We start from the raw sequence: 26,995 nt of genomic DNA, 5'->3' as shown, positions 1-26,995 counted from the left end.
GCCCTGGCCCAGTGTGCCCATGCGTAAAGACGGTACTGTTGAATGCTATTTTAAATGCAGTTATTATCTAGAATTATCTACATCTAGAAAGTATGTGAAATTCCAATGGAAGAGAAATGAACCTCACTTAATATATACATGCAGTCGACACTGGTTTTAATTAGATTGACAACAAAGTTTTCTATGTGTGAAGCATGTAATATTTACGTGAAGAGTGTTATGGAAAATATTTATATGTTTTTGCATATGATTGGTAAGTGATCATTTTTTTGAGTGTGCGTATGCGTTCGTGTCAGAATTTGTGATAGATGGGTCAGGGAATGGATGCAGAGCTGACATATATGATAGAATAATGGGTAATCCTGCCTGAGATTCGTTGGTCACTATACCGGTGTTCAATTTGTGCATTCGATTCGATTCATTGGAGAAGATCGGATTGGATGAATTAAGGCGCGATTGATTTATCGACGCACGTGAATAATCCATTCCCGGTCAGCATAGCATGATAAAGTTCAAACAAAAATCAATTTTCGTTAACGGTAAATAAGTATCATTCGTTGGTATTTAGAGGATTTCAAGTACTTTGATTGCATGTTAAATGTATTCATTTCTTCTACTTCATTAGTCTGTTTTTGTACTTTTAGAAGTAGGCTTTTCCACTACTCATGTGTACCAAAAATAATACCAATCAATTTATACGCTTCTACTTAATTTCGTTCCTTTTTTCTTTATTCGGCATGTTATTTTTTTCTTTTATTACTATATCTTAAATTAGATCAATGTTAACACTCACTAACACAATAAATTGCTTATTTTCTCATATACACTCACAATCTCTCTCATTCCAAACGTACAAACGTGGCCTTCGCGATAACACAAACCTGATCACACGCGAACGCTCGCGGTCTCGCTAACATTAAAACACCCTGCGAATTAAATAAACGTAAATTTACAAACGCGGTCTCAAACATAAACCCACCGTTCGCGCAATCTCGAATCGCCCACGTCCGATAGTTTCTACCCCTCTATGCCTTCAATTGGACCAATAAAAAATGACGATAATACTCATTAGACAACACGTTAGTTACATACACGCTAGTACACGCGACAAATACGTTAACATACAAACGCTCGAGCCCTTCGCGATCATTCACCCACACTTACGCCAGTGATCTCGCAAACGAGATGATACCCAGGTGACTAAGTAAACGGTTTAGCACTAAATTCACAAACGCGGTCTCAAGAGTGAAGTTACATACACGTTAGCACACGCGACATACAAACGCACACGCGATCGAACACGTTAACGTACAAATGCTCGATCCTTCGCGATGATACACGCGATCGCGAAGTCCCCCCGAACCGTACAATGAATATAACATTCAGAATCACGGCCCGCTACAATTGGCTTTAAGTAGTGTTTTAGTGGGCAACATTGTCTGTCTCGTCTGCAATTGTAGTGTGTGATTCTGATGGGGAGCCCTTCCTAGAACCTACAGCTCAACAGATCCAGTAGGACATTCCTCGAAAAAAAAATGAAAGGAAATGAAAATCAGTCATTCTTCTGGTAATTGAAATAGTTTATTATCTATAGAGCACGAAAGATGCTCCATACAAAAATTCGTTCGTATTTTAGAATGAGGAGATTAAAAAAAAACATTCTGAGCAAAATATACGGAAGTTGAAATATATCAATAATCGGTTTTCAACAAAATATTTGGACAAATAAACGGGGAGCTCAAATATTTTTTATCGATCTTCATTATTTCTAACAAAATTTACAGCAACCAAAGAACAATATTCACTTGTTTGGTGGCAGAAAATATGAAGCCCAATCACCTACCTGTGTACATCTCTTAATTTGACAAAGGCCCGTGCGCAGAACTCTCAAGGGAAGGGTTTTGATTTTTTCCGAGGCCTTGTGTACTAGTCGACTCAGCTATTGAGTAATGTTTGTCGTCGAGAAGGAATCTTCAACAGAAACTTCGAAGGGTCCGCAGGTCGTCCTCTATCTGGTCGATCCACCGTGCTCGCTGTGCGGGGCGTCTTCTTGTTCATGTAGGGTCGCCCTCAAGAACCATCTTCCCCGGGTCGTCGTCCGACGTTCTTACGACATGTCCAGCCCACCGTCCTATTTTTCCGGTATGCGCGATGGATGGTTCTTCCTGCTGACTCCTGGTAGTGTCGGATTGATTGGTAGTAGTTAAGCCTACCGACTTAACCTAAACCTCTTTTATCTAGCAATCATCATCCATCCGGGGCAACTATTAGGTACTACTTTAGTAGGGATTGAGCTCATTTTGTTTAGTGTTAATCGTTCATGTTTTTTTTCATTGCTACTTTTTATTGCCTACTCATCAACCTTCGCGGAATATATGACCTGCTCAGGTCTGCTGCAAATATCGTCACCTGTTGAGATACAAACTGATACGGCGGAGGATGCGCAGTGCTTCTTACCATTCTTGGTGCTACCCGTTCCTATTTATCTGATAGCTGTTTCTGAGAGTTTCTCGACGGCGATATTTCTCCCGATACCGTTGCCGATTTTCACTAGGCATTTAGCTGTCCGCCACTCCGACGGAAAGATCATCGGCGGTAAAATATCTCCAAATAACGACTTCCCGATTTTCTCAGACTTCGTGTTTTCCTTTTTAGCCCCCGCTGACCGATTTTGCTGTGTAACTAGTCTATATTTCCGAGAAGCCGACCAACTAAATTTACATCCCTTTCAGGCCCCCCACGCAAGGTTTTTCCTTGGTTTCCACAACGGCTTGTTTCTAGAGTGATCGAATCCAAGTGGCATTTGATGAGTCAAAACGTCTCACAGTATAATTTATTTGTTGAACAGGTAGTTAATAAATTTTTAAAGTAATTTTGAGCTCCAAAACCCTCCCCTTACGCACGGGCCTGATGAAATGGAATAGAAATCGTTTGAAACAGATTCATGACTTATTAGTGTAACATAAAGGTGATCAAAATTTGATCGAAATAAACTTAATCAATTTTTAAGCATGTTTCTACAAAAGTTGACTCATGTTGTAGGTGTGTGTTCAGAACGATGCCTCTATTTGATTTTAACATTTGCTTTTCATTTGTAAAAAATGGTCTTCAAGCCCTACGTTGAGTTTTTGAGATATATTTTCAATTAAAAATTATCTCAAAAACTCAACGTAGGGGTTAGGCATTTTTAACAAAGAATGTTTATGCAAAGTTTCAAAGATATCGGTTAGTTGTTTTTAAATGGCAGGTAACACCGCAAATCATGTTTTGCAAATGTCTGTGTGTGTATGTATGTGTGTGTATGTGCGTCTGTGTGTGTACGCGAACACAATCTCACTCACTTTTCTCAGAGATGGATGAACCGATTTTTACAAACTTAGTCCCAAATGAAAGGTGCAACGTTCCCATAGGCTGCTATTGAATTTCTAATGGATCTGACTTCCGGTTCCGGAATTACAGGGTGATGAGTACGATCACGCAGAAAATGTCGATTTTAAGAAATTCTGCAATGAATGTATAATGGTAAAAAAAATTCCAAAATGTGACCACAACTGCTTCGATTTGTAGTACTAGGTCATTAACAGCCATTCAAAGTCTCTTTGGTAACATTGGCCACTATCATCGGTTCCGGAAGCCCCGGCGGAAGTATCCAAATTCAGACTAACAGTCACATCGGTTTCTCGGAGATGGCTAGACCGAATCAACCAAACTTAGTTTCAAATGAAAGATGTTGCGTCCCCGTAAATGGCTATTAAATTTTATCCCCAACCGACTTCCGGTTCCGGAGTTACAGGTTGTGGCGTGCGATCACATAGCAAATTGTGATTCAAACCGATACTCCGATGGAAGCAAAAAAGGTAAAAATTTCGCTAAAATGTCTCTCAAATAACTTAACTTTGCAGTTCTAGGTCACCGACGGCCAAACAAACTTTCGTTGACTACATTGACCACCATAGACGGTTCCGGAAGTGCCCGGGAAAAGCGGCCATCTTTCAAAATTTACGAACTCACATCAGTTTCCCGGAAATGGTTGGGCCGATTTTCACAAACTTAAACCCAAATGATAGCTATAATATCCCCATAGATGTCTAAGAAATTTCGTACGGATCGCTTATATGGGTCCGGAAATATAGACTAAATCGTCCGGTCACATATGAAATTCCCATATAAGCCGGAACTCAATTTTTTTTTCAAATGGGGGACCCCATGAAATTTCAGAAATCGAATTCGTATTTTTGATGCCAAACATCTTTAAAATGCATGAAACGTCGAGATTTTTTTATGTTATCTCGAAAATTTTTTTTTATAAAAATCGACTTTTTGGGACTTTGCCGATTTCGCACCTTTTTTTAGTTCAATATTACCATGGCTGTCTTTTTCTTTTTCAAAATTGTAGAACTCGAATAATGATTTATTTTCCTGTATATAGTTGTCATGTGATGTATAATAATAAAATGTAATATATGCATTTAAAAGCTTTTAATGAATATAAACAACGCACACATTCTCGTGATTCATGATTGAGAAAGGCACAATTGCACCGCTAGGTGGATTAAAACAAGTTTTTTTTCCACAGACGTTACACAAAAAGCTTCTTCACCGTTTGTCGATATTTTTGCATTGAAAAATTACAGCATGTTGTTGAAATGATACACTATAATATACATAAGTTTTGAGAAATTTGCATCACGCAAAGTTCTAAAAAAATCGCAAAAAAAGTGTTTTTTCACGCTGAAACCTTTAAACCACCCTCTCTCAAGGAATGGTTCTTATTCAAATGAGTAAAAATTGAGCATTTAGAACATAGAAGGAACAAGTTTTAGGATTCAAAAAGTTTATATTTTCGTCTTCATTTACAAACTAACCTAAAAACGCATAAAAACTTCAAATTTGACGTAATAGTGCCATCTCCAACTTTGAGATTGATTTTATAGCCCTTTCTGCACTTTAAGGATTCACTCAAAATAGTGAATACAAGAATTTGTAGATTTTATAGGTCATTCCTCCAATGAAAAAGGGTTTCTTTCGAGAGGTCAAAAGATGAAGTTTTAAAATTAAACCGTTTTCAAATGATTATATGCAGTTTTAAAAAATCTTGTTTTGAGATAAACGCGCTTAAAGTTTCGATGAATGATTCGTGGTAGAATGTCAATATTTTGTATTAATTACATGAAATTACATCGCTGATTACGAATCGGAATTCAAAATGATCAATCCTATATGGCGGATCCCCACTAAAAATAAAAGGTATTTCAGCCAAAATCAACAAAAATAAAAGGTTTTGTGATTTATAAATACAAATTGGAGGATAACTCAAAATCAAAATAAAAAAATAAATATGACGGGCTAAAACGTGGCTAACAATTTTGACCGAAATTTTTCGTTGCTCGCCGTTTTCCGTTGTTTGCTTTATAACTGCCTCTGCAGATCAAGCCGTGTAAAATGTTCTTGAGACATGTTAACATGTACAGTGCAACTCCAAATATTCTGAGAACGTGCATAATGCCATCAAAATGTTGAGGCGGGCGTCTCGAGCCGAGAGTGTCCCATGGCGGCCAGGACGCCGCTTCGAACAATGGCCCGTAGAAAACGTCTTTGATGCGCGGATCGAAAAACCCGTTTAACACAATATTCAGCTTTTTGTTGGTGGCTGCGTTCCTAAATGCGCACCCCACTTTGACAAATCATCCGTCCAGTGTCAATTTTGACAAATCATCTCTTTAACCTCAAGTTTCGCAGCTCTGATATTCCCGCTCATTTTGGTTGTCTCAAACGTTAAACGTTCAATTTGAAATTTGTTAATTTGTTTATAATAGACTTTTTCGTTGATATCAATTCGCTTTGCGTATCTAAATACTGATCAATGGATTTATAAGCATATTTTCAGCTGTTTGAACTTCGATTCTTACCTGAATTTCGGCATAATTAAAAATGTAATAAAATAATTGCAAAAATAGTTGACAATTGCCTGTTTAACCATGTTTGGTTTTCCTCAGTATACCAATTCAATTTTAAGAAGAATGAAACAAGAAGAAGAAATTGCACGCGGTTATTCGATCGATATGTGCAGGTAGATTGCGTATTCCAAATTTCGAAAAGTATGTATTCTATATCTTCATTTCGAATGTAGTGCCGCTGTTGAATTGGGTTACAAACGAATGAATACAGTTGACTGTGCGGATCCGTACCGAAATAAGTTTTTATATTCGACAGAGAACTTGCAACGATCCAATTTCACGTTTAACGTTTGCGCTAAGAACAGAAATCAACGCCTACTGCGTTATGAAAATTCTGCTGAAGGACGGCTTGTCAAAACTGACCGGTAAACTACATTTTTTCGGTATATTTACAATTGCACAAGCCGTACAGCCCGCTACAGCGACGCATCACTACAGCTCTTGCCAGAACGGTAGCCAAACCGAGTACATTTTTCCGTACAGCAGTAGAATACATTTTTGATTTGCTGCTGTACTCCGACTGCTCGGTGAGAGTGTGGCGTAGTAAAGTTTGTTCTCTCGCTTTGTACATTTTTCTCTGCATAGTCAAGGAGAGAGGCCCGCACACGAAAGCGTTGATGCCGGTCGTGGCGTACACGAACCGCATCCATTGTCGTCGTTTGTGATTAAAAATATTGAATGCATTAAAAATATTAAAAAGTGTAAAATAAGTAAAGAGGAGCTGTACCGCTTGCGTCTGGTGGCTGTACTGGGGGCACTATTTTTTGTCATGTTACTGCTTTGCTTACAGACTGCCGTACAGCGCTGGGCCAAAGATAAACTCAAGATAGAGTGGTCCGATGTTTCGCATGTACTATCCAAAAGCGACCCCTCGATAAACCCGGTTCACCGTCAGACTGACAACTCAATAGTAAACTGAAGCGAGGCCTTGCGAAAAAGAAACAACGCCGATCTTTGCGTCGTATCTATGACAATAAGTTATTACGAAAATAACAAGGAAATTTTCGGCAGAAAAATAAACAAACCTCGAGGTTTTCAAAGTTCGGTAATTATGTGATATGTGAAGTTATTGAGTTAGTCTGCTAACTAACAATTGATATATTTCACGTCAGATTCAGCAAGAAAGTCGGGAGAGTGAAGTCGATGGTAAACTGCGAATTTCCTTAGTTGGAATTGTTACGGTATTCACCTGCTTAGAAACGAACTCGTTCCCTTTAATAATTTAGGCCATAAATGGTCTACAAACAGCTGCAATATGTTTTACTATTCATATAGATTACATGTTTCTTTCATAACAAGATTGTCTACAACTTTGATTTGATTCGTAACCATAGCATTTTGTCGACGCGTGCTAAAAATTATCGACGCCTATTAACGAGGGGTCAGCAAAAGCATACTATTAATGAGTTCACCGGTTCACGGTTGCTGAACCATCTTTTGTTAATGGTTTGTATGGGACCTAGTAATCTTGAGTTTATCTTTGGCTAGGCGTCCTGCAATAACGAATGACAGCAGCGTCGTATGAGAAATGAGAATGTAAGCAGAAAAATCACAGTCGCAGAAAAGGTAGGCATTTTGCATCCTTGGACACGACTGATTTGTCAAATTTGACACTGGAATTTGACGGACGACTTGTCAAAATGGAGGGCGCATTTAGGAACGCAGCCACCAACAAAAAGCTGAATAGTAGACATCTATACCATTGAAAAAATACAATGAACAAAATTCTCAAATGCGTCCACAGTCCCAAGTAAAAATACATTTATAATGACCGCTGACGCTGGGGAATAACTGTTTTCGAGTGTTATGTCTGTTAGTCTGTGGTATAAGTACCGTTTGGCATAAGGTAGGAAAATACTTTCAAATGTATCTAAACACCCACCAAATTTGTCAAAACGTGCATTAATTTCAATTTTAATACAGATTCAAAGAAAGCTTCAAAGAAGGAATCACCCCCTATGCTTGAATAAACCGGGAAGGCGAAAAGATCACAAGTTTGCGTTCAAGGGTTATTTGGCATACAAATTCAAGGAACTGCTCATGTTTAAGTTTGATTTTTGTGTTTCGATCTCATCTCGTCAGTAACTAGCACCAACTGGGTATCTAGTTGGACGATGTATCTAAACTAGTAACCATATTAGCACTAGTTAGAAAAAAAAATCAAAAAGCTCACACGACACATGTGAACGCCTGAAGCAATTGGCTTTATCCCGAGTGATGTCCCGGGAAGCAAATACAGAAGCTCTGGTTTGCTGACGAGAAAGCGAAAACATACTCTTGTCTTTTGGTTAAAGATCCAAACGCCTGGCATTATGCAATATTTTCCAAAACGGAAAATTGGGTTAAACCAATTGGCGCATTAAGGGAACAAGCAAGGATGCAAAATGCCTACCTTTTCTACGGCTGTTATTTTTCTGCCTACATTCTCCTGTCTCATACGACGCTGCTGTCGTTCGCTAGTGCAGAACGCCCAGCGCTATACGGCAGCCTGTAAGCAAAGCAGTAACATGACAAAAAATACTACTTCCAGTACAGCCACCAGACGCGAGCGGTACATCTTCTCTTTCCTTATTTTACACTTTTTAATATTTTTAATCCATTTAATATTTTCAATCACAAACGACGACAATGAATGCGGTTCATTTACGCTACGACCGGCATCAACGCTTTCGTGTGCGTGCCTCTCCCTTTGACTATGCAGAGAAAAGTGCACAAAGCGAGAGGGCAAACTTTACTACGCCACACTCTCACCGAGCAGTCGGAGTACAGCAGCAAAACAAAAATGTATTTTACTGCTGTACGGCTACCGTTCTGGCAAGAGCAGTAGTGATGCGTAGCTGTAGCGGGCTGTACGGATTGTGCAAATGTAAATTAACCGGAAAAAATGTAGTTCACCGATACCGTTCGCATCCCTGGGTGCAGGGCTTAATTTAAATTAAGTTTGATTTTTGTGTTTCGAATTCACCCCGTCAGTAACTAGCACCGACTGGGGAATGGTACATTCTGGGGGATGGAATTCTGGGGAATGGTTTCTGGGAAGAGGTTTTCTGGGGACCAATCATGTACCATATACAATCATATCTCGAGTACTTTTACAAATGGACCAGTGGCGTAGTAAGAAAATTTTTCGGGGGGGGGATATGAAATTTTTTTTGTGTATATATGAAAAAATGTTCAAAAACATTCTGAGCAGGAAAAAATGTTCAAAAACCAACAACTCAGGGAACAGGTTTGGGTAGTCAAGGTAGGAAAGCTAGCTGTTGGTATAGAATACATGCTCTTCCCCTACGAGGACAATCTGGGCGGCAAACTTCAGACTGTCTAATTTACTGAGCCCTTCAGTTCCCTTGTGCCATTTAGTACCACTTCCTCGTTGAGCTTCCGACTGGTTCGCGAACTACTCGGTCTAGTCCCCGACGATAGATCTAGCCTACTCCGACGAAAAGTTCCCCGGCGAGAGAAGTTAGAGCCAACCAGCCAGGTGCTACGGTCAGTTCGGCGATTCTGGTGAAGCTGGGTATCCGGTGCACTGGTGCGCCGATGACCCGCGACTAGTGGTGTCTCATTGATGTCTAATCCGTCTAGTCCCCAGCGGTGAATCTAGCTTACGCTAACGGAAAGTTCCCTGGCGAAAAAAGTTTTCCCAATATCGATTCTGGGGAGCCATGGTCGGTCCGGCGAATTCGCATGGAGCGTGACGTCCGGTTCGCTGGCGTTTCGACGACTCATACTCGCTGCTCTGTTGCGGTCTACTCGACTAGTCCTCGGCGGTGGATCTAGCTTATACCTGCGGAGAGTTCCCTGGCGGTGATTGCTCTCCCGAAATCGTTGTTCGATGTCTATTCCGTTGTAAGACGGTCATGCCATCAGCGGTTCTCAACCTTTTTCGTACCATGGACCCCTTAGATATCACACTGGGTTGCTGCGGACCCCCACAGATAAACATCAATTTTGTATGCTATCAATATGTTATTTTCAATTTGTTAGGAAACAAGATTTGAAATTTCAATATGCACTCGGAAAATATATTTTTCTTCGCGGACTCCCAGCTATGACTTCGCGGCCCCCTGGGGCCCGCGGACCCCAGGTTGAGAATCACTGATCTACATCATATCTCTGTTTACTGCGTTCCACGTCTCTACGTCGCTTGTCATTCTGTGGGATACATTATCCGGGTTGATGTCCGGTTCTCCCATTTTAAGTAGCTCCCTGCACGTCACTTCAAACCTCGGACATTCAAAGACTCTCCTCGGACATTCAAATAATTGAAACCCCGGACATTCAAAGACGCTCCAGGCACAGTGTTGACGTTGCGTACCCACACCGATGAAGATACTCCTTAAGCAGCCGTGGCTCGGTAGAAGCTGTTTCAGGTTGAAGGTCATCTCTCCGTGCATTCTATTGACTTACGTCGACAGGTTTGGATGAGCCAGTAGGTCCACTTTCCTTTCTCCGTATTATCCCATTCCTGCTGCTACGTCATCATCGAATCGATTCTCATCATCTTCCTCACGTTTCTAACATTTCATTGATTGTAGCACTTGATATCCTCCATCAGGGTAATCGATGACTAAACACTAGATAAAGACCCGACATTTCGCATGTGTACTCAACGTGGTTTTTTTTTATTCATTTCGTTTATTTGATAGGCACAAATGCGTTAGCTTGGCGGTGCCGAATTCTTTTGCTTTTACATTTTGAATATCTTAAAACTAGGAGGTTACAATGTTGAAATATTTTTTTTATAAAAAAGAAAAAAATTACAGCTATCTTAAGACTAGAAAAAAAATTCTATATATAAGAGAGGGGGCAAAAGATTTTTTTTGTGAAAAATTGTAAAACAAGGAATTCAATAGTAATAGTTTTTTAGGAAATATTTACAGTTATCTTAAAACTAACAATATAGTTTGGTACACAAAAGGGGGAACAAATATTAATAAAAAATTTCACAGATGTTTTAAAACTAGGGATACAATTCTATTTACAAGATGGGGGACAATAGTTTTAACAAAGAGTAGAAATTACGACTATCTTAAAACTAGGAATACGGAATACAAATTTGATTTTTTATCGGATACTTATGCTTGGTCATTTCCAAAATCGGTGTAGAAGTAGTTGTATCAGGGACAGGGGAGAGAAGGCGTAGATGGTGACCGGTAGAGAAGAGCAAAACTTGCAACTTTCGGGCAAACGGGAGATCAGCGAAACAAATTTGCGCCTCAGTCTAGTAGGTCGGATTGGCGGATGGTATTCTTCGGACCCGCGGGGAATCCTTCAAAGGGAATCCTTCGGACCTCGAGTCGCTCTCGCTTCAGATTCCGTAGTGATAAGGGCGACGGCGGTTACATAGTGGCAGTCTGGAGCTTATCGGTTCCACACGGCAAGAGGAAACTTCTAAAAACGAGAAATAAAAAGAGAGTTTTATGAAAGTATAAATAAAGGACATATAGGGGAAATCACGATTTGCCAGCATATCTCGGACTGGGACATTGGGTGGTCTACCTCGGGCCCGAAGAGAATCCTTTAACTGAGACCTGGCGTCCAAATACCCGGCGAATACCCAGACAACGTGCTCGATGTCGTGATAGCCCTCGTCACAAGCGCACAGACTACTCTCCGCAAGCCCAATACGCCGCAAATGTGCATCTAAGGTGTAGTGGTTGGACATAAGTCGGGACATTACACGAATAGAATCCCGACCCACATCCATCCCCCTGAACCAAGGCTTCGTTGATACCTTTGGGAAAATCGAATGTAGCCATCGTCCAAGTTCACCATTGCTCCACGAGGTTTGCCAACTGTTGAGTGTCCTCTATAGACAAATACTAAAAAATTCGTTGAAGCAGATTGGTCTTTCGTATATGTCACTATTTAATGCGCCCACCTTTGCTAAAGAGTCGGCCTTTTCATTGCCCGGGATAGAACAATGCTTAATCAACGTGGTTGTTTAAGCTCAATCAGTCGTCGATTATCACTCCCAATTGCTTCAGTGCACGCTTCGATGCAATCACATGCCCTTCGATGGTGATCTGTATCCGCTGAACCCCTTTGCAGTTGCTGTCCAACAGCAACGTCTTGTGGTGAGCTATTTGCAGCTTGACCCGTTCATCCAGCTCTCGATCGCATCTATTGTCTCCGTCACCGACACCTCCATTTCTTCAAGTGTCTCACCGTTATTGACATAGTCCACGAAACCAACGATTTTCACTTTCCTGGGCAGCCGCAGTGTTAAGACCCAGCACTGATAGAATATATCCGTAAATCTCTAGGAATTAATTTCGTACAAACAACTTTCATAAAATATACGAATTTTTCGTACATATGATGAATCGTTCGTAGTTCTATCGAAACACTTTTGTTTATTATTACGAGTTTTTCGTGAAAACCACGAAATGACTTTCGCTAGCTTATTACGAAACAGCTTCATTCAGCAAACGAGTCGTTCGCTGTTATATACGAATATCTTTATAATATTTACGAGCACCATTCGTCAAACCGTCCACGTCAAAGGAGCAATATGGAGCAATTGTTGGTATTCGTCAGATAATTGTTGTTGTCTGACTATTTAGTAGTCGTATCCGTGTCCGCCGGTTGCAGGAAGATTTCCTGGACCTCTTTCGCTTCCAGTTGATTCAGAATCTGGAGCAGTACAGAATCAGTTGAGCCGTCGCGAACTGCTCGTTGATTTTGTATGAATAATTTTGAGTTTTTCTCTGCCTGAGCGACATCGGTGTTGTCAAACATCGATCCTAAAAGATCGAATGCGACCAACGAATTCGTTTGTAATATTCATAAACATTTATCAAAATAAACGAAACTTTCGTTCATCAAGCGGCCATTTCTTCGAATCACAATAAAATCGATTTGTCCAGATCGATTTTTTTAAATTAAAAAAAAACATCAATCTTAAAAGATCGACTGAAAACAATAAGAGGCCAATAAATACGAAAACTTTTCTAAGATAAACGAAAAGATTTCGTGCGACCAACGAAGTCGTTCGAAATATACACAAACGTTTATTAAAATAAACAAAAAATTTCATTTCATTCACGAAAAATAATGTCGTTATCAACGATATCATTCGTGAAGTTTACATTAAATGTGTAAAATTTACGAAAGCTTTCGTTCACCATACGGCCATTCTTGTTCATGAAATGAACGAAACTTACTATTTACAATGCACGAAAATACTTAGTTGCAGAAAACGACGAATGAATTCGTGCATTGCATGATTTATTATATTCACGAATTTATGTTATCAGTGCATCTTGCATCCCATTCCAAAGTGTTTGACAGAGAATGGAGCTCTGAGTAACGCCCGCTGCGACTCGCATTGCCTTCTGCCCTTTTGTTCGTCTGGTACAGCAGTGCTCTACTCTGGAAGTAGCTCTTCAGGATCTGGCTCATTCTTTTATGCCACGCTGCGGCATTGGTCTATTCGAGGCTGGATGGCCCGGTGACTTCCCTGACTTTGGCAGCAACATCAGTTTCTGCACCTTCCTCATTTCGGGGATTACTATCGTCTAAAGACTTCAGCAGTAGCATCCTGAACATGTCCGGATATGCCAGGATCGCAGCTTTCAGCGCCACGGTTGGTATTCCATCCGGACAGGGGGTTTTCTTTGATTTTAGTCACATCGACGCGTCTTTGAGCTCGTCGTTAGTCACTTGCCACTCGACTGTGTTACCTCCTTCTTCTTCGCCGTACGGTGTCAGTGACCAGGTAGTTGAATCGTGATTCGGGAAGAGACCCTCAACGATTATCTTTAGCTTACCCGGGCATATTTCAGCTGGTGTCGACGGACCCTCGTCTTCGTCATAACGACTCAGTACGCGTCCCCCAGGGACTGGCGTTTATTTCTCAGCACAGCTACTTGTGGCAATTGGCTTGCTAAGCTTGATCTCCTGTTTTAAAGAGTCCCTACCTTCTAGATACGACGCTTGCGCTCCTCTCTCACTCTCCGATCTTGCGCTCTGAGCCCGCCTTCTGGATTTAAGACAAGCAGCGTATAGCATACTGAGTTACTCATTTAACCAGTAAGCTGCACGCCGTCTACTACATGGCCTTAGTTTTCGTGACATTGTAACGTCACAAGCCGTCACAATCCTTCTTGTAAGCCGTCAGCCGTATCAATGTACTTGATTCCGTTGTTCGCCGAAGTAACTCAACAAAGAGGTTTTCGTTAAAGGCTTTCGTCTTCCACTTTAGCTTGCCGCCCGTCCTTCTTCGTGCTGCAGCAGGGTTCCATTGGCCGATGCGGTAGCGAATCGCCTGATGGCCTCTATGGGGATACTTCTCTCACACTCGCCAGTCCATGTTCGCCGTCAGTCAAGGACTACAGAATGTGGCGAAATTTCTTTCGGTACCGATATCCGTTTCGTGAACCATTAAGCTCCTAGCTCCTCGCTTCGCCGCAATATACTCGTTATAGTCCTCGGCGGTTGAGCTAGCCTCCACAACGTGCCGACAGGTAGGTGTCGAGTCTGCAGCTAATTTTCACTACAAGGGAATTTTTTTACAAGATAACTTTTGCAAATGAAACTTTGAGAATTTCATTTAAAATATTAGGCATATTTTTGCTTAACATATTCAATTTTTTCAAATCTCTCCAAAATATTTCGGGGGGGGGGGGGGGTTTCGTCCCCAAACCCCCCCCCCCCGCTACTACGCCACTGAAATGGACGTAAGTAACATTGAGAGCCTCTCTTTGTTTACTTTCTCTTTCGTTTATTACGACGTCATTACAACACTTTGCACTAATTTTCCAGTACATATCGAAAGCAGACGGTTTTTACTAGAATATTATGCAAAGAGTAGAGTAGTAAATGTTGAAATGGCCGATTAATGGACAGAAGAGAAAGACCTTAAAGAGAATCTCTCATTGTTACTTACGTCCATTTGTAAAAGTACTCGAGATATGTTACTTCGTTCTCAATTTGCTTGGTAATATAGTATATGTTTTGATACTCTTATTTATTTCTACGAAAATAAAAAAATACAATCTTTGGGGAGAAGGGAGATAATCAGTTAAATTTTATTGATAAAATGCTTCTCAAGCTATTTTGGAGATGAAGAATTTTGCGATTCATCTTATCCCGAAAGAGTTGGACATCGGATAAACTCTTTCTCGCGTGAATGAGTGAGAACTAAAATGAATGATTGCCACTCAATCATCAGCGCCGCACAATGAATGAAATTTTAAAAATTTGCTTAAAAAGTTCACCTTAAGGTAATTTTGTGACGCTGAGCTCACATTATTATTTTTTAACTTTATTTTGGCACTTAAAAAATTAAACATTACCGAATATAAATCTGAAAATTATCAAAAAATTATTGTTGTGATTTTTGTTTAACGGTATACCATACATTGTTGATAATTCTGAGAGATATGTTTAAATTAGTTTACGATACTACCACGCGTCTTTTTCACCCAAACCACGAATACGTATGATTTAAGCATGATTCTAATGAAAATTTTGCATTGTGATTGGTTCAATGCATATAAAGCGATATTGGTCCGTGACAAGAATTCATTAAATGGCGAATACGCCATAGAAACTTACACAAACCCACAGTTGGGAATGTATTAGTGATTCCAACGATATCGGAGTATTAGTTTTAAAATGACTCCGTACCAATACACATGTAAAGAACATGTTCACTCGTATACATCGTGCGCTCTGAAAATACTAATACACGCTGAAGGACCTATTTCCATTTCGTCTTTCCACTGATTACATGCTGCATATTAGAGAGCAGGTCATAGTGTCATCAATTTGGTGGGGTGGGGGTGATGTTTATGTGTTGATATTATGTAAAGCTTTTGGCCTTCTCTCGACCGTAAATATATCAGCGAAAAGCGAGTTCTAGTCACTAGATAGACTCAGAAAATTTTAATAATAGTAAATGATTATTAAGGTGCACTATAGGCGGAAGAAATGATTTTACTGCATATAGGGGAATTGTGGGAAAAACCGACACTGTGGGTAAAACCGACACCCCACAACATTTCCTAGAAATCAAATTTTTATTGATTTCATAATGATACATTATTATTAGTACGTTTATTTAGAGCATTTGAAGAAAAATTGGATTTATGTTGGTACGCCGAATGTAATAAAAATAAACAAAACATACGACAGCAGCGTTCATACTCGTCTGGATGTTAAATTTCGTTGGTTGATTTTAAGGTTTTAACCGAACAAAAGCTTTTCAAATCACCACATTTTTCACTACCTTTTATTATCGGCCTGTCCTACGATCAACTAGGTGCATTGAAGACGAGTTTGACAAATTCAATATTTTTAATCGCTTTTATAAAAAAATGTGCGCTGTTGGGGTAAAACCGACACCCTATGGTTAGGGTAAAACCGACACGCTGTTAAGATGGTTGTGTATATTTGCGATTCATTTCAAAATACTGGGGATCTTTGTGACACTTCAATTAGCCTATTAGAACACTATAGTATCAACAGAAATGCACAGAAATACTCTTATTGTGTTTATTTCTTGTAAGTCTCTTTAAAAATCGAAAATTGGAATTTTTGCTTATCTGATTCTATCGAAGCTGTTGCTATTTCTGCAAAAAGCTCATCAAACCGAATTTCTAGTGTTCTCTTGGTTTGTCATAGACGAACTTTATCACAATGAGACAGTGATCTTATGTGTACCCCAATAGATCGTTGATGATCAGAGTCCGAAAAATCAAATCTGAAAAAGATAGTTTTACTAAGAAGTGTGTGTGTCACTTATAAGTGAATGAATCCAATTAGCAGAACGTAGAACGCTTGCAAATCTTCTCTTACGAAATAATATGAAACTGGAGGTTGCAACGATGTGCGCAAGGATTATTTGGAAATACTCATCAATAAATAATCCTATAGCATAAAATACTCTTATTTATAGTACTACGCTTTCGAACTTTCTTCCCCTCACTACACGATGAAGCAATAAAAAGCACATATTAGCATCATACATACTCACACTTTATTATTCACGCATATATCTCATGTTTAATAAACATAAAGATTTTAATAAAGTGGAGAGAAAATAAATTAAAGGGGGTGTCGATCTTACCCCTATAGGGTGTCGGTTTTACCCGCAGTGCCTACAAAAAGTCACTTTGTTTTCCAAGTTTTACAACCAATAATTTTTAATGAAATTAATTTTTTGAAGCGCTGAAAAAATTAAGTCTTGTTAAGAATTTTCTGAAGAAGAATTCTGCATAAAAACTATAATTTTATTGGTTTGGTGGCAACTTAGAAAAATTGTTAAGCTTAAGGTGTCGGTTTTAACCATAATTCCCCTACCAATCGCTGTGGGAAAATAAAAACGCGTATTTCACTCACCCCCATGAACAGGTTGGGTTGGTTGGAATCGAACTGTTCGCAGACGAAATGTATATGAAGACAGAAGTTCATACAAACACCACAGAGGTGTACATGTATAGAATACACCACCTTTTTGGCAGACTCAGCAAGCAAAACCAACTAATACTTTTACATACGGACAGAACATATTGTGGCGTGTATTATCAATCAATGTATTTCATCATGGATTAAGCTGTGTTGGTATAATGCCGTAGCTATATTTGGTCTATAATGCAAAGAAGGCATGATTCTAATTCGGAATATGCACGAAAGAATGTAATGCCTTTTTTTGCATTAGGAAATTGTTTTGGGTGTTCAGATTCATTTTGAAAAATTACCATTTAGCAGGCCTCCGGGCCAATAGTTGCAAAACAAGACATTCATTTCCGTGAAGTACGCTAATTTTCAAGTATAATGCAGTGCCAGCCATCATTCCGAACGGTTTCAACAAAAAGTACAACCATTGAACATTACGACTTTAATTAATGCACGATATATTATTTATTGTGCATGTCTGAGCTAGAACAAAGGCTTGTATCAACTAAATCGAACGGGTAATATAAGCGAAACGAATAACCTTTCGAATGAAACCAGTTTGACTTTAATTGGAATCTTAACTAAAATATAGTAATTTGAATAACCGTGGCTTGAATAAACTTTTCAAGACTTCATTATCTATTTCACTCTGCAAAAAATCATTTTCATTTCATTTTCATTTTGCAGCGTTTGGTGGGGCAATGAGAGCGCAAGTCAGTCCAAGTCCGATGATAGGAGGAGTAATGGCAGAATAGTCTATGCGGACCACCAAAACGCCATGGGAGAGGAACAGGGTGTGGGTTGGGGTAGGGTTAATGGATTGATGTATACTTGACGAATAATTGCGCTGCAGAAAGTGATGAAAAGGTGCATTGAACAGTACTACTGTTGGCTGTTCAGAAATAAATACAATATGTTTCTCCATAAGGTTTGATAGCTAATGTATGTATTTTGTGATTATGTGATGCCAATTTATAAGTGTTAAAAAGTTCATTTTATCCCGTGGTTTTATCAAGTTTGTGAGACCGCAACTGTAGATGTGCGTGGAAGATCGCGAAAAGCTCAAGCGCTTGTATGTTCACGTGTTTGTCGCGTATGCCAGAACGTATGTGATTTCGCGTGTATAAATTCGATTTTGTAACTGTGTGGCCATATGCATATTCGCGTGTGTTCTTGAATGATCGCGCGGAACGCGGATCGAGGTACTAGAAGATAATTCCCCCATAACACGAGATCCCTGTCACGTTTCCATGGAATGGAATGGAATATGAGCCTCATTTTTATTGGTCCAACTGAAGACATGAATCTAGGCTGTTAAGAACGAGGGCAGGGACATCCTAACGTGACCGACTCATGATCGCGCGAGCGGTGGGTTGTTGGCGAGATCGCGAGTATGTGTAGATGATTGCAATTGTATGTTCGCGTTTGTGACCCGGTTTGTGTTATCGCGAAGGCTAGCGGCGTTTGTACGTTTTGAATGAGATATTATGAGTGTATATGAGAGAATATGCAATTGATTGTGTTAGTGAGTGTTATAATGAATCTAAATTAAAATATAGTGATAAAATTTAAAGAACATGCCGAATTCAAAGAAAAAAATGAAGACATTAAGTAGAAGCGTATAAATTGACTGATTTTTTCGTTTACATGAGTAGCGGAAAAGCAAACTAATAGAAGAAAAACAAAAACAGACAATTGAAGTAGAAGAAAAGAACGGGAGGGACGTATTCTAAGTTGCTTATATTTGGGAACATAGCCACTTCATTTGACGGTTTGGTTCGCGTGGATGATGGTTCTTCAAAATTACTAGGTACATTTTGAACATTTGATTTGATATGATCCTAATACTTTGGATAGTTCAATTTAAATTTTAAATTCAATGCATTGTGCAATTGAATTTTTTTTAGATTTGGGTTTAAATTGGTATGATTCGATTACTTTGGGTAATTGCCTTAAGTTTTAATGCATTGTGCAAATTGAATGATATTTAATTTAGATTATATGTAATGAACCATCAACTATAGGATACTGCATCGGTCTGGATCTAGTTGAATAGATAGCAAAAACAATTCAATCCTCCAGTCGTCAGGGTATTCCTTCGCTTCTATCCACCAACTGAATCACGCGCTGTGTTGCTGTTAGATTCTAGGGACCAACAGAATCCAAGGTCTCCAAGCTACAAATCCCTAAGCAGAAAATTTGCAGTCTGGAGTCCACCGCCAAGCCCAAGGAGAAGAGTTAGTATTGTTATTGAGTATTAATTGAACAACACACATGTAACATGCAATAAAACTACTTGGAATCGTCTAAATGCCAGAAAATGATATATATTTACCATTAACGACAATTGCATTCCGTTAAAAGTTTCTCATGCTATGCTAACCGGGAATGGATGATTGACGTGCGTCGGTAAATTAATCGTACCTTCATTTATCCAATCCGAATGAATCGAATCGAATGCACGAATTGAACACCGATAAAAAATGATCCCAAGAAGGATTACCCACTATTCTATCATATAAGCCAGTTCTGAATACTCAGACGAACACATACACAGATAGACATACGACTAGCACATGACAATTTTACACTAGTACTAAAAACTACAATTATTACAACGCAACACAACTAATAGGGTTCAACTGTTATTTTTAATGCGCCTGTGCACGTTGACGAGGTCGACCGAAAAATCGACACACAATGACTCCCACTGCGAACCGTGCTCAAAAAGACAGCCGTTAAGTTGTTGAACAATGTCTGCAAACACAGCCCATAGAAAAAGTCAATCCACGGCGACCCGCCAATCGGCCACGCCAGTGTGCACAGGCTCTTAGCTGACTTTTAGTTTGGGCTTGTGCAGAGTATGAAATAACACAAAACATAAAAAAGGCCCATAAGCCCTCTCGGTCTCCTCGATGCACCACTATCGAGGCGTAATGCAATAACCATCTTAAAGCAATTGTCTGCTCAAATATGCTTGAAGATGTTTGCAGTACCGTCATACCCGTCAACCTAGGAGAGGGCATTTCATTCTGCAAAAAATCGAAGATTTGGCGTCAAGATTCAATATTATGAGAAAATTCTAATTAACCTTAGAAACATGCCATTAACATAGAACAATGTTAAATTACGAAAAATCCAAAAATAAATTTACATCTTTCCAAAAATATTTAAATTTTTGCCGATTTGGCGATTTTTAAGGCGTTTTCTAACGTTGCTCGATTGTTCATAATGGTCACCATCCCTAGTAACAATTGAGGTTTTATGGTAATTTAATAGCCTTATCAGTGGCTGCACTTAGATTGCACTTGTGGCGAGGTATAAAACTACCATAATTACTTGGGATATAGTTTGGTGTTCCATAGAAACAATCGATCGCTACCAAGTTTGACACACATTCTAAGAAACCAAAATAGAATTAACAGAGCCTAGTGGATCTCATATTCAAAAGTTGAATCAGTCCCGCATGCAATCTTACCATTTGCTTCCCCCTGCACTAGAAGTGTCCTTCTCGCCGAACCATGACGATTTCTACCTTCGCAGATGTACGATCCCTCGACTTCCGGTATTACTTTGGGAATTAGAAATTTGTTTCCAGCTTCCGTTAACGGGATCATTTCTAAATCGTCCAGCGGTCGATAGCTCCACGTAATCGTAGGCTCGGGGTTTCCCTCTAGACCACACTCTAAAACCAGCGGCTGACCGTAAGGGGATGTAGCAGATTCAGTCAACCGACCCGGAATTTTCGGAGCATACTCTACGGTAACATTTGTCGAATCCCATATAATTCTTCCTTCGGATGCTACACGACATTCGTATGTCCCAGCATCTTTGGCAGTTAGGTTGTACAATTCCAAGTATTCCTTGTCAGCGTCCGTAATTTGGTTTCCGTTATGACTCCAAATTTTACCAGCACTAGGGTTAACGTTCTTAGTAATACAGCGAAGAGCGATTAGAGCCTCGTGTTCGAATGCTACAATATCTTTCGGATAAACGCCAACCGCTGGTTCGGGTCGAGGTTTCACTTTAACCACGGCAAGAATTTGTTGTTCACCTATATTGTTCTTGGCGTGACAAGCGTAGCGTCCGGATTGTTTAGTTGATGCATTGGATAGTCGCAGCTTAAGCGTGTCTGTAGATCTGATCGTCGACTAGTTAGTTAGAGAATGTTAACGGTAGTTGCAATACTTACTCAAACTTTGCTTCCGTTAGTAGTCGGTTGAACCGCTTCCACTGAACGACTACCGGCGAAAGGGATTCTACACGGCAGTTAATTTCTACACTGTCACCCTCGAGCAGCTCTGCGTCGGTGAAATCTAGCGATAACTCCGGAGCACTTAAGCCAGCGGCTTGAATAGCAGTAGAAATCAGGCGAGCTAGAGGATTTCCGTTGTTGTCCTGGCCACTTACTGAAATTTTAAACCTTTGTCGAGGTGCCTTAAATGTTGGGGTAAGGAATACGGGAGTAGAATCTTCTAGCACAGTTTTTTCCAGGGGTAGTGTAAATTTGAACGAAGTTTCCTCGGGTTCACTGTTGCCATGGGAGGCAATTGTTACGTTTGTTAGATTTTGAACAAGGTTCGGCTGGGATGGTTGAACTGTAAGGATGTTATCGGCATTAAGGATCGGTTGGCGAGAGAGGGTAGCAATTGAGGACGGTTTGGCTGGGGAAAAACCGAACTTGAACTTCACATCGCTGTTGCCTGATAGTCGTACTGAATGGGATGAACTAGAGCCAGCTTTTATATTCCACTTTCCAGGAGCTGGTTCGAGCACGTTTACTACCTTGATATTTTCCAGGTCCAATACAGCTCTTGACTTATTATAGGGAACGTGTTGAGGGTCAATGATCTCAATGTTGGGTCGATGACCTGCCACACTAACACTAAACTCCTTGAGTGTGTTGTCCACATTTAAATCGATATCATGAGCTTCAGCTTTGCTGGAATCGACCGATTTCAACGGTACATGATCTATGTTCAGCTTACCATTGATGCTCAGCAATACTTGTTCGATCTGATCTTTCTTGAGATCAAAGATTTCGCCGTTACTAGCCGCTGCGATGTCGTTCATAACTCTATGACCAGGCGTGCTTTTACCGTCGCAGAATCCGGTGAGAAGGAAAGATATCGACGTTTGCTTTTGCTGAACTAACCGGAGAACTTTTTGGTCCAGTTTAAAATCTTTAGCAGTGGCGTCAGTAAATACGTACACGAACGAGTTCGGCAGTGCCGCTTCAACTGCTTCTGAAATAGCGGCCAATGCTGCCTCTGGGCAGTCACCTCCTCCATAGATTTGGAGATTTTCAAGTGCTTGAAGTAGTTCGTCTTTGTTTCGCGTAACCAGTCGAGGCCCAACTTGCGGATCACGGAAGGGTACAAATACGTAGTTGTAAATTGGGTTGTTCTTCAAGTTAGTAATTTCATCAATAATTAGTTTGGCACCGTCACGTAGCTGTTTCAAATCATCCAACATTGACCCAGTTGCGTCGAAAACAATCACCAAACTCCGCTGTCCTTCCGCAGGAGCCTCATAGTTTCTGCGGATGGTAGATAATTTTTCGCCCAGCTTCGGTATTAAAATATTCGTAATCGGCTGAGTTTGTGATCGATCAGCAACCAACGATTCCGCTTGTACAGTATCAGTAGGCCCAACTTCTTCGTTTGGAACAGCAGAGTTTTCTTCACCCTCCAAAATGCTCGGCAATCCATCACTAAGTCTTTCGGAAACGGGTCGCAAAACATTCTGCAATTTTAATTTCAATTCGTCCGTTTCATTTTTCTCCTTCAACAAACCGAACAATCCCAAAATCTCACGTGATACCGATGATCTTCGCAAGACTTCGATAATGTCGTCATCGATGTCAGTGCCATCCGCTTGCATTCCATCGTTATCACTAAACAATTCACCACTTCCACTGCCAGCATCGGAAGCAACATCCCGGGAACTTTGCCCCTCGCCAAACAACGTCGCCTTATCGTCTTCTTCTAAGCTGTCGATCTTTTCTACGCTCATAGACTCCCCGGAATCCACCGAACCAAACAGCTGTTCGTCATCCTCTTTCGCGACTGTTGTCTTATCATCCGGCTCGTAATTGTTATTACCGCTAATGGCAATCCTTGAATGAATGGCTGCCTCTAGCGTGCCCCGAGGCTTGACCTCTAGCGCAGTTTTTGTTTTGATCTGGTCAAGCTTTCCGCTCAATAGCAGCCTCCAGAGTTCATCGTTATCTGTGGCGTTACTGCCGGTCGCGCTAATTATTGCAAAGTACGTGATTAAAAGTGCTAGAACAAGACGATTTATTTGCATGATTGATTTCAAAAAATTTATTTTCTGCTGCAAATTTATGGCTTTCGTGCACCAAAATAGCCAAAATTGGACAAATATTTTCACTGAACGATAGACTGAGGTGCCGTTGTACAAGATATCGTCATCGCGCGCGTAAATCCACTGGAAGCCTTGAAATATTTCACCCACTATATGCACACGTTGCACTAAAACAATCAGCTCTTCTTAAACAATCACCGTAATCACATCAGGTCTACCATACCAACAGTCTGACCATCATCGATAAAGAATTTTCAGCAAAAATCACATTCAAACACACTGATCTTGTACACGACAACACGCAGCGAATCGATCGAACGTTCGAACTTATCAGCAGCTGCCAAGGAAATGAAGATCATTCTGCTATTTGCGGTGAATCGGTGAATTTGAACTAATGAGATGTAGAAAGGCAGATGGCGCTGCGAGTTGAAAAAAGATTTTAAGCATGCTCGGGAAAAACGATGCGTAAGAGAGTGAAAGAGAGTAAAAAGCATGTGTCTTTTGGCTCTCGCGAAATGTTTCACGGGGCATAGTTCTCTGCCTTCTCTGTTTATATCTATTCGCGGGAAAAAGTGATTCTCAAAATAAGCACGTAAAAAACAGACGTGGTATAGTCTGTGTTTAGCGCATCTTGCATTTTTATTGAGATCGTTTATTTTTGTTATAAAAATAATAGTTTTGCTTAAAGTATCACTGTAATAATTAGAGTAAAGAACCAATTTGGTCGTATTACAGACGATACCTCACTATTTCGTTAATAATTAATCGGTCTTCAATGGATGGAATCCAGAATAAAAATGTACAGTAACAAAACCATAATTTTCACAGTGAGAGCACGGTAATTTTCCAATAATTTACAGTTAAGTACAGTATTATGCTAGAACACCAAACTAACTTTAACACTTTCTTGAACAACTTTTTTGCCATATATAGGGCTCCTAAACTATTTTCCCTTAAATCTTGTTTGATCAAGTCTTAATACAATTCTTCTAGAATATTTCCATAATATTCTTGCAATAAGTTATATCAAAACTTAATTTTTCGTATTTAACTGAAATTGTCCTTGGCAGCACTACTTCATCCAATCCAATCATTTCTTTCTTTTTTTTTGGGACTGTGCCAACGTAGGGACTCGATTCACACTCACAAACACGCGACGCAATACATGACACAAAACTTATTGTCCTTGCTGATTTTGCTAGCTATTTGCGGCAAACTTAATATTAAGAGCAACGAAAGCAATGAAATTGAATATCCGTTAGTTTTCCGTTCTAAGTTTATAACTTAGTCGCTCTAGAATACCTATCTGTTTTTTCGATTTCATTGCTTTCGTTTCTCTTAGTATTCAATTTTTCGATAATAGCCAACAAAACCGAAACAGGAGAACTTTGCGGCAATCAAAACATGGTAACACTTACTGTCCGTGTTAACTAATAAAAGGATTAAAAATTTACATTTTTGTGGGACGGTTTTGGGTTCGATGTTGCCCATCTACAGAACTATGTCAGATTGATTATTGGGGACATATAGGCAGTTCATCGGTTTAGTGGAGTGGACTGCTTTTGCACTTTCGAGCAGAAGTGTCAATGAAACATATCCAGTTTTCTGCTATTCTACTCGAAAGTGTAAAACCAGTGCACTCCAATACACCAGTGCACATCAATCGAAAACCCCAATACAATCATATTGCGTGCAATACTTGTCGAGAATAGAAATTTTTCACTAAATTTTCTGATTTGTCCGGTGGAAAAGAGGTGATGATATTGGCGCGTCGTCCTCGTTTATCATTCAATTCATGATTCTGGCTCAGCACCTGCTAGAGTTAGTTTGCATTACCTCTGTAGAATCAATTTTCGAATAACTGTGTTTCAAGCAGTACACTGTGCCAAATATTTAAAGTTTGGATGAACAGTTGCAATTCAAAACCACTACACTGCCTATAATCGCAAGTCTGTCTCATGTAGATAGGGAATCTCATAGAACTTGCTATTATTAGCAGTACAGTACAAAGTTGTTATAAGTTTACAGGAAATAAAAGACAATTTTCACTATATTGTTATTAACCAAAAAAATGATAGCAATATAGTTACCACTTCCTTCTAAAGGGTTATCATCTTTTTATTCACCTCCAAACAGCAAACCTGCAATGTGTTGTCGAGTTTTTAAATATTCTTAAATTTATGCAAAGTTAGTAACTAATACTCTTATATTTTGGGTTCATCCATAAATGACGTAGCATTTATTGAGTGATTTTGAAACATGCCTCCCACTTCGTAGCATTTCGTCACAAAGTTCTAATCGCCCTAGATAATGACGTAGCTTGATAACAACCCCCTCCCCCCCTCATTTTTTTTATTCGAATACAGAAGACGTATTATGTATTTCTGCTGGCAATTACGACATTATAAAATACAAGAGAAGTAAAACATTTGAAATTTCATATTTAACTTATCAGAGCTCTAACATTGAATCTTATGCTCTGAGTTATTTAAAGATTTTTTTCCCTTGACTGCTCGAAGGTTATATCTTCTCGAGTGATTAAATGTATGCTCGAAAGCGGCCCATTTGGAATGTTGACAGATAGGTAGATGATAGCAGTTGAAATTCAGCAGTAGTAATAATTAAGGTCGCTGAGTCTCCGGAAACTCGCAATCTCAATCGTTTGCTTCCCATTTATTCATCAGTGTTGTTTGAGCACGAGACATGTCAAAAACATTCAATCTATTCAAATCCTTCTCGAACGAGGGCCATTGACAAGTCTCGTGCTGAAACGGTTAAGCTTCACTAGCTTAACCGTTCCGAGCACTCGTTCGTTCGATTTTGTAACAGATATTCAGCGCCTTTAGTATCCAGTCGTTATTTAACTCGTTAGTCGTTATTTAAATCTTAGTTTTTCGCTTTTAAAATAAGGGTCACAGTCTAATACCTGAAACTTAACTATTCATATCGCCAATTAACCCAAATGAACCTTGATACAACGAGTTTTTATCCTCGTATCTTTATTTTGGGTGAAAAAATGGCAATAGCACACAAGCACTGACAAACTTTTCCGTTTTCTTGCTGTTTCGCATGTAATTTTGTTTATATCATACTATTAAAATTAGGCATTGAGTTATTCGACGTCTAGAACACCGGCACAGCTGCAATGTGTTGACAAAACCTACCGCTGAATCGCCAAACAAACGTCTTGTGGAACGCCTAATACAGAGCAGTCGATTCAACTCTGCAAAACAAGGCTTGAAGATAATAATCAAGAGTCGATGCAATATTTTTTGCATGCCAGAATGACTACAAAAACTATATAT

At 39.7% G+C, this 26,995-nt stretch overlaps 1 protein-coding gene across 1 annotated transcript in view; it reads right to left on the bottom strand.

Annotated features, from left to right (window-relative positions):
• LOC131684584 (hemicentin-1-like) overlaps positions 1–24,022 on the bottom strand; it is a 33,920-nt gene extending 9,898 nt beyond the window's left edge. Inside the window, exons 1-2 of the mRNA XM_058967587.1 lie at positions 21,556–24,022; positions 20,842–21,503 (exon numbers count right to left, since the gene is read on the bottom strand). Of these exons, the coding sequence (XP_058823570.1) occupies positions 20,842–21,503; positions 21,556–23,672 (2,779 nt within the window). The 5' untranslated portion in view covers positions 23,673–24,022. The remainder of the gene's footprint in view (positions 1–20,841; positions 21,504–21,555) is intronic.
• Positions 24,023–26,995: the final 2,973 nt, after the last annotated feature.

This window comes from Topomyia yanbarensis, chromosome 2 (assembly GCF_030247195.1).
Source record: "Topomyia yanbarensis strain Yona2022 chromosome 2, ASM3024719v1, whole genome shotgun sequence".
In the NCBI taxonomy this organism is placed as follows: Eukaryota; Metazoa; Arthropoda; class Insecta; order Diptera; family Culicidae; genus Topomyia; species Topomyia yanbarensis.
Note: the sequence above shows the minus strand (reverse complement) of the source record. Positions and strands in the feature narration are given on the sequence as shown.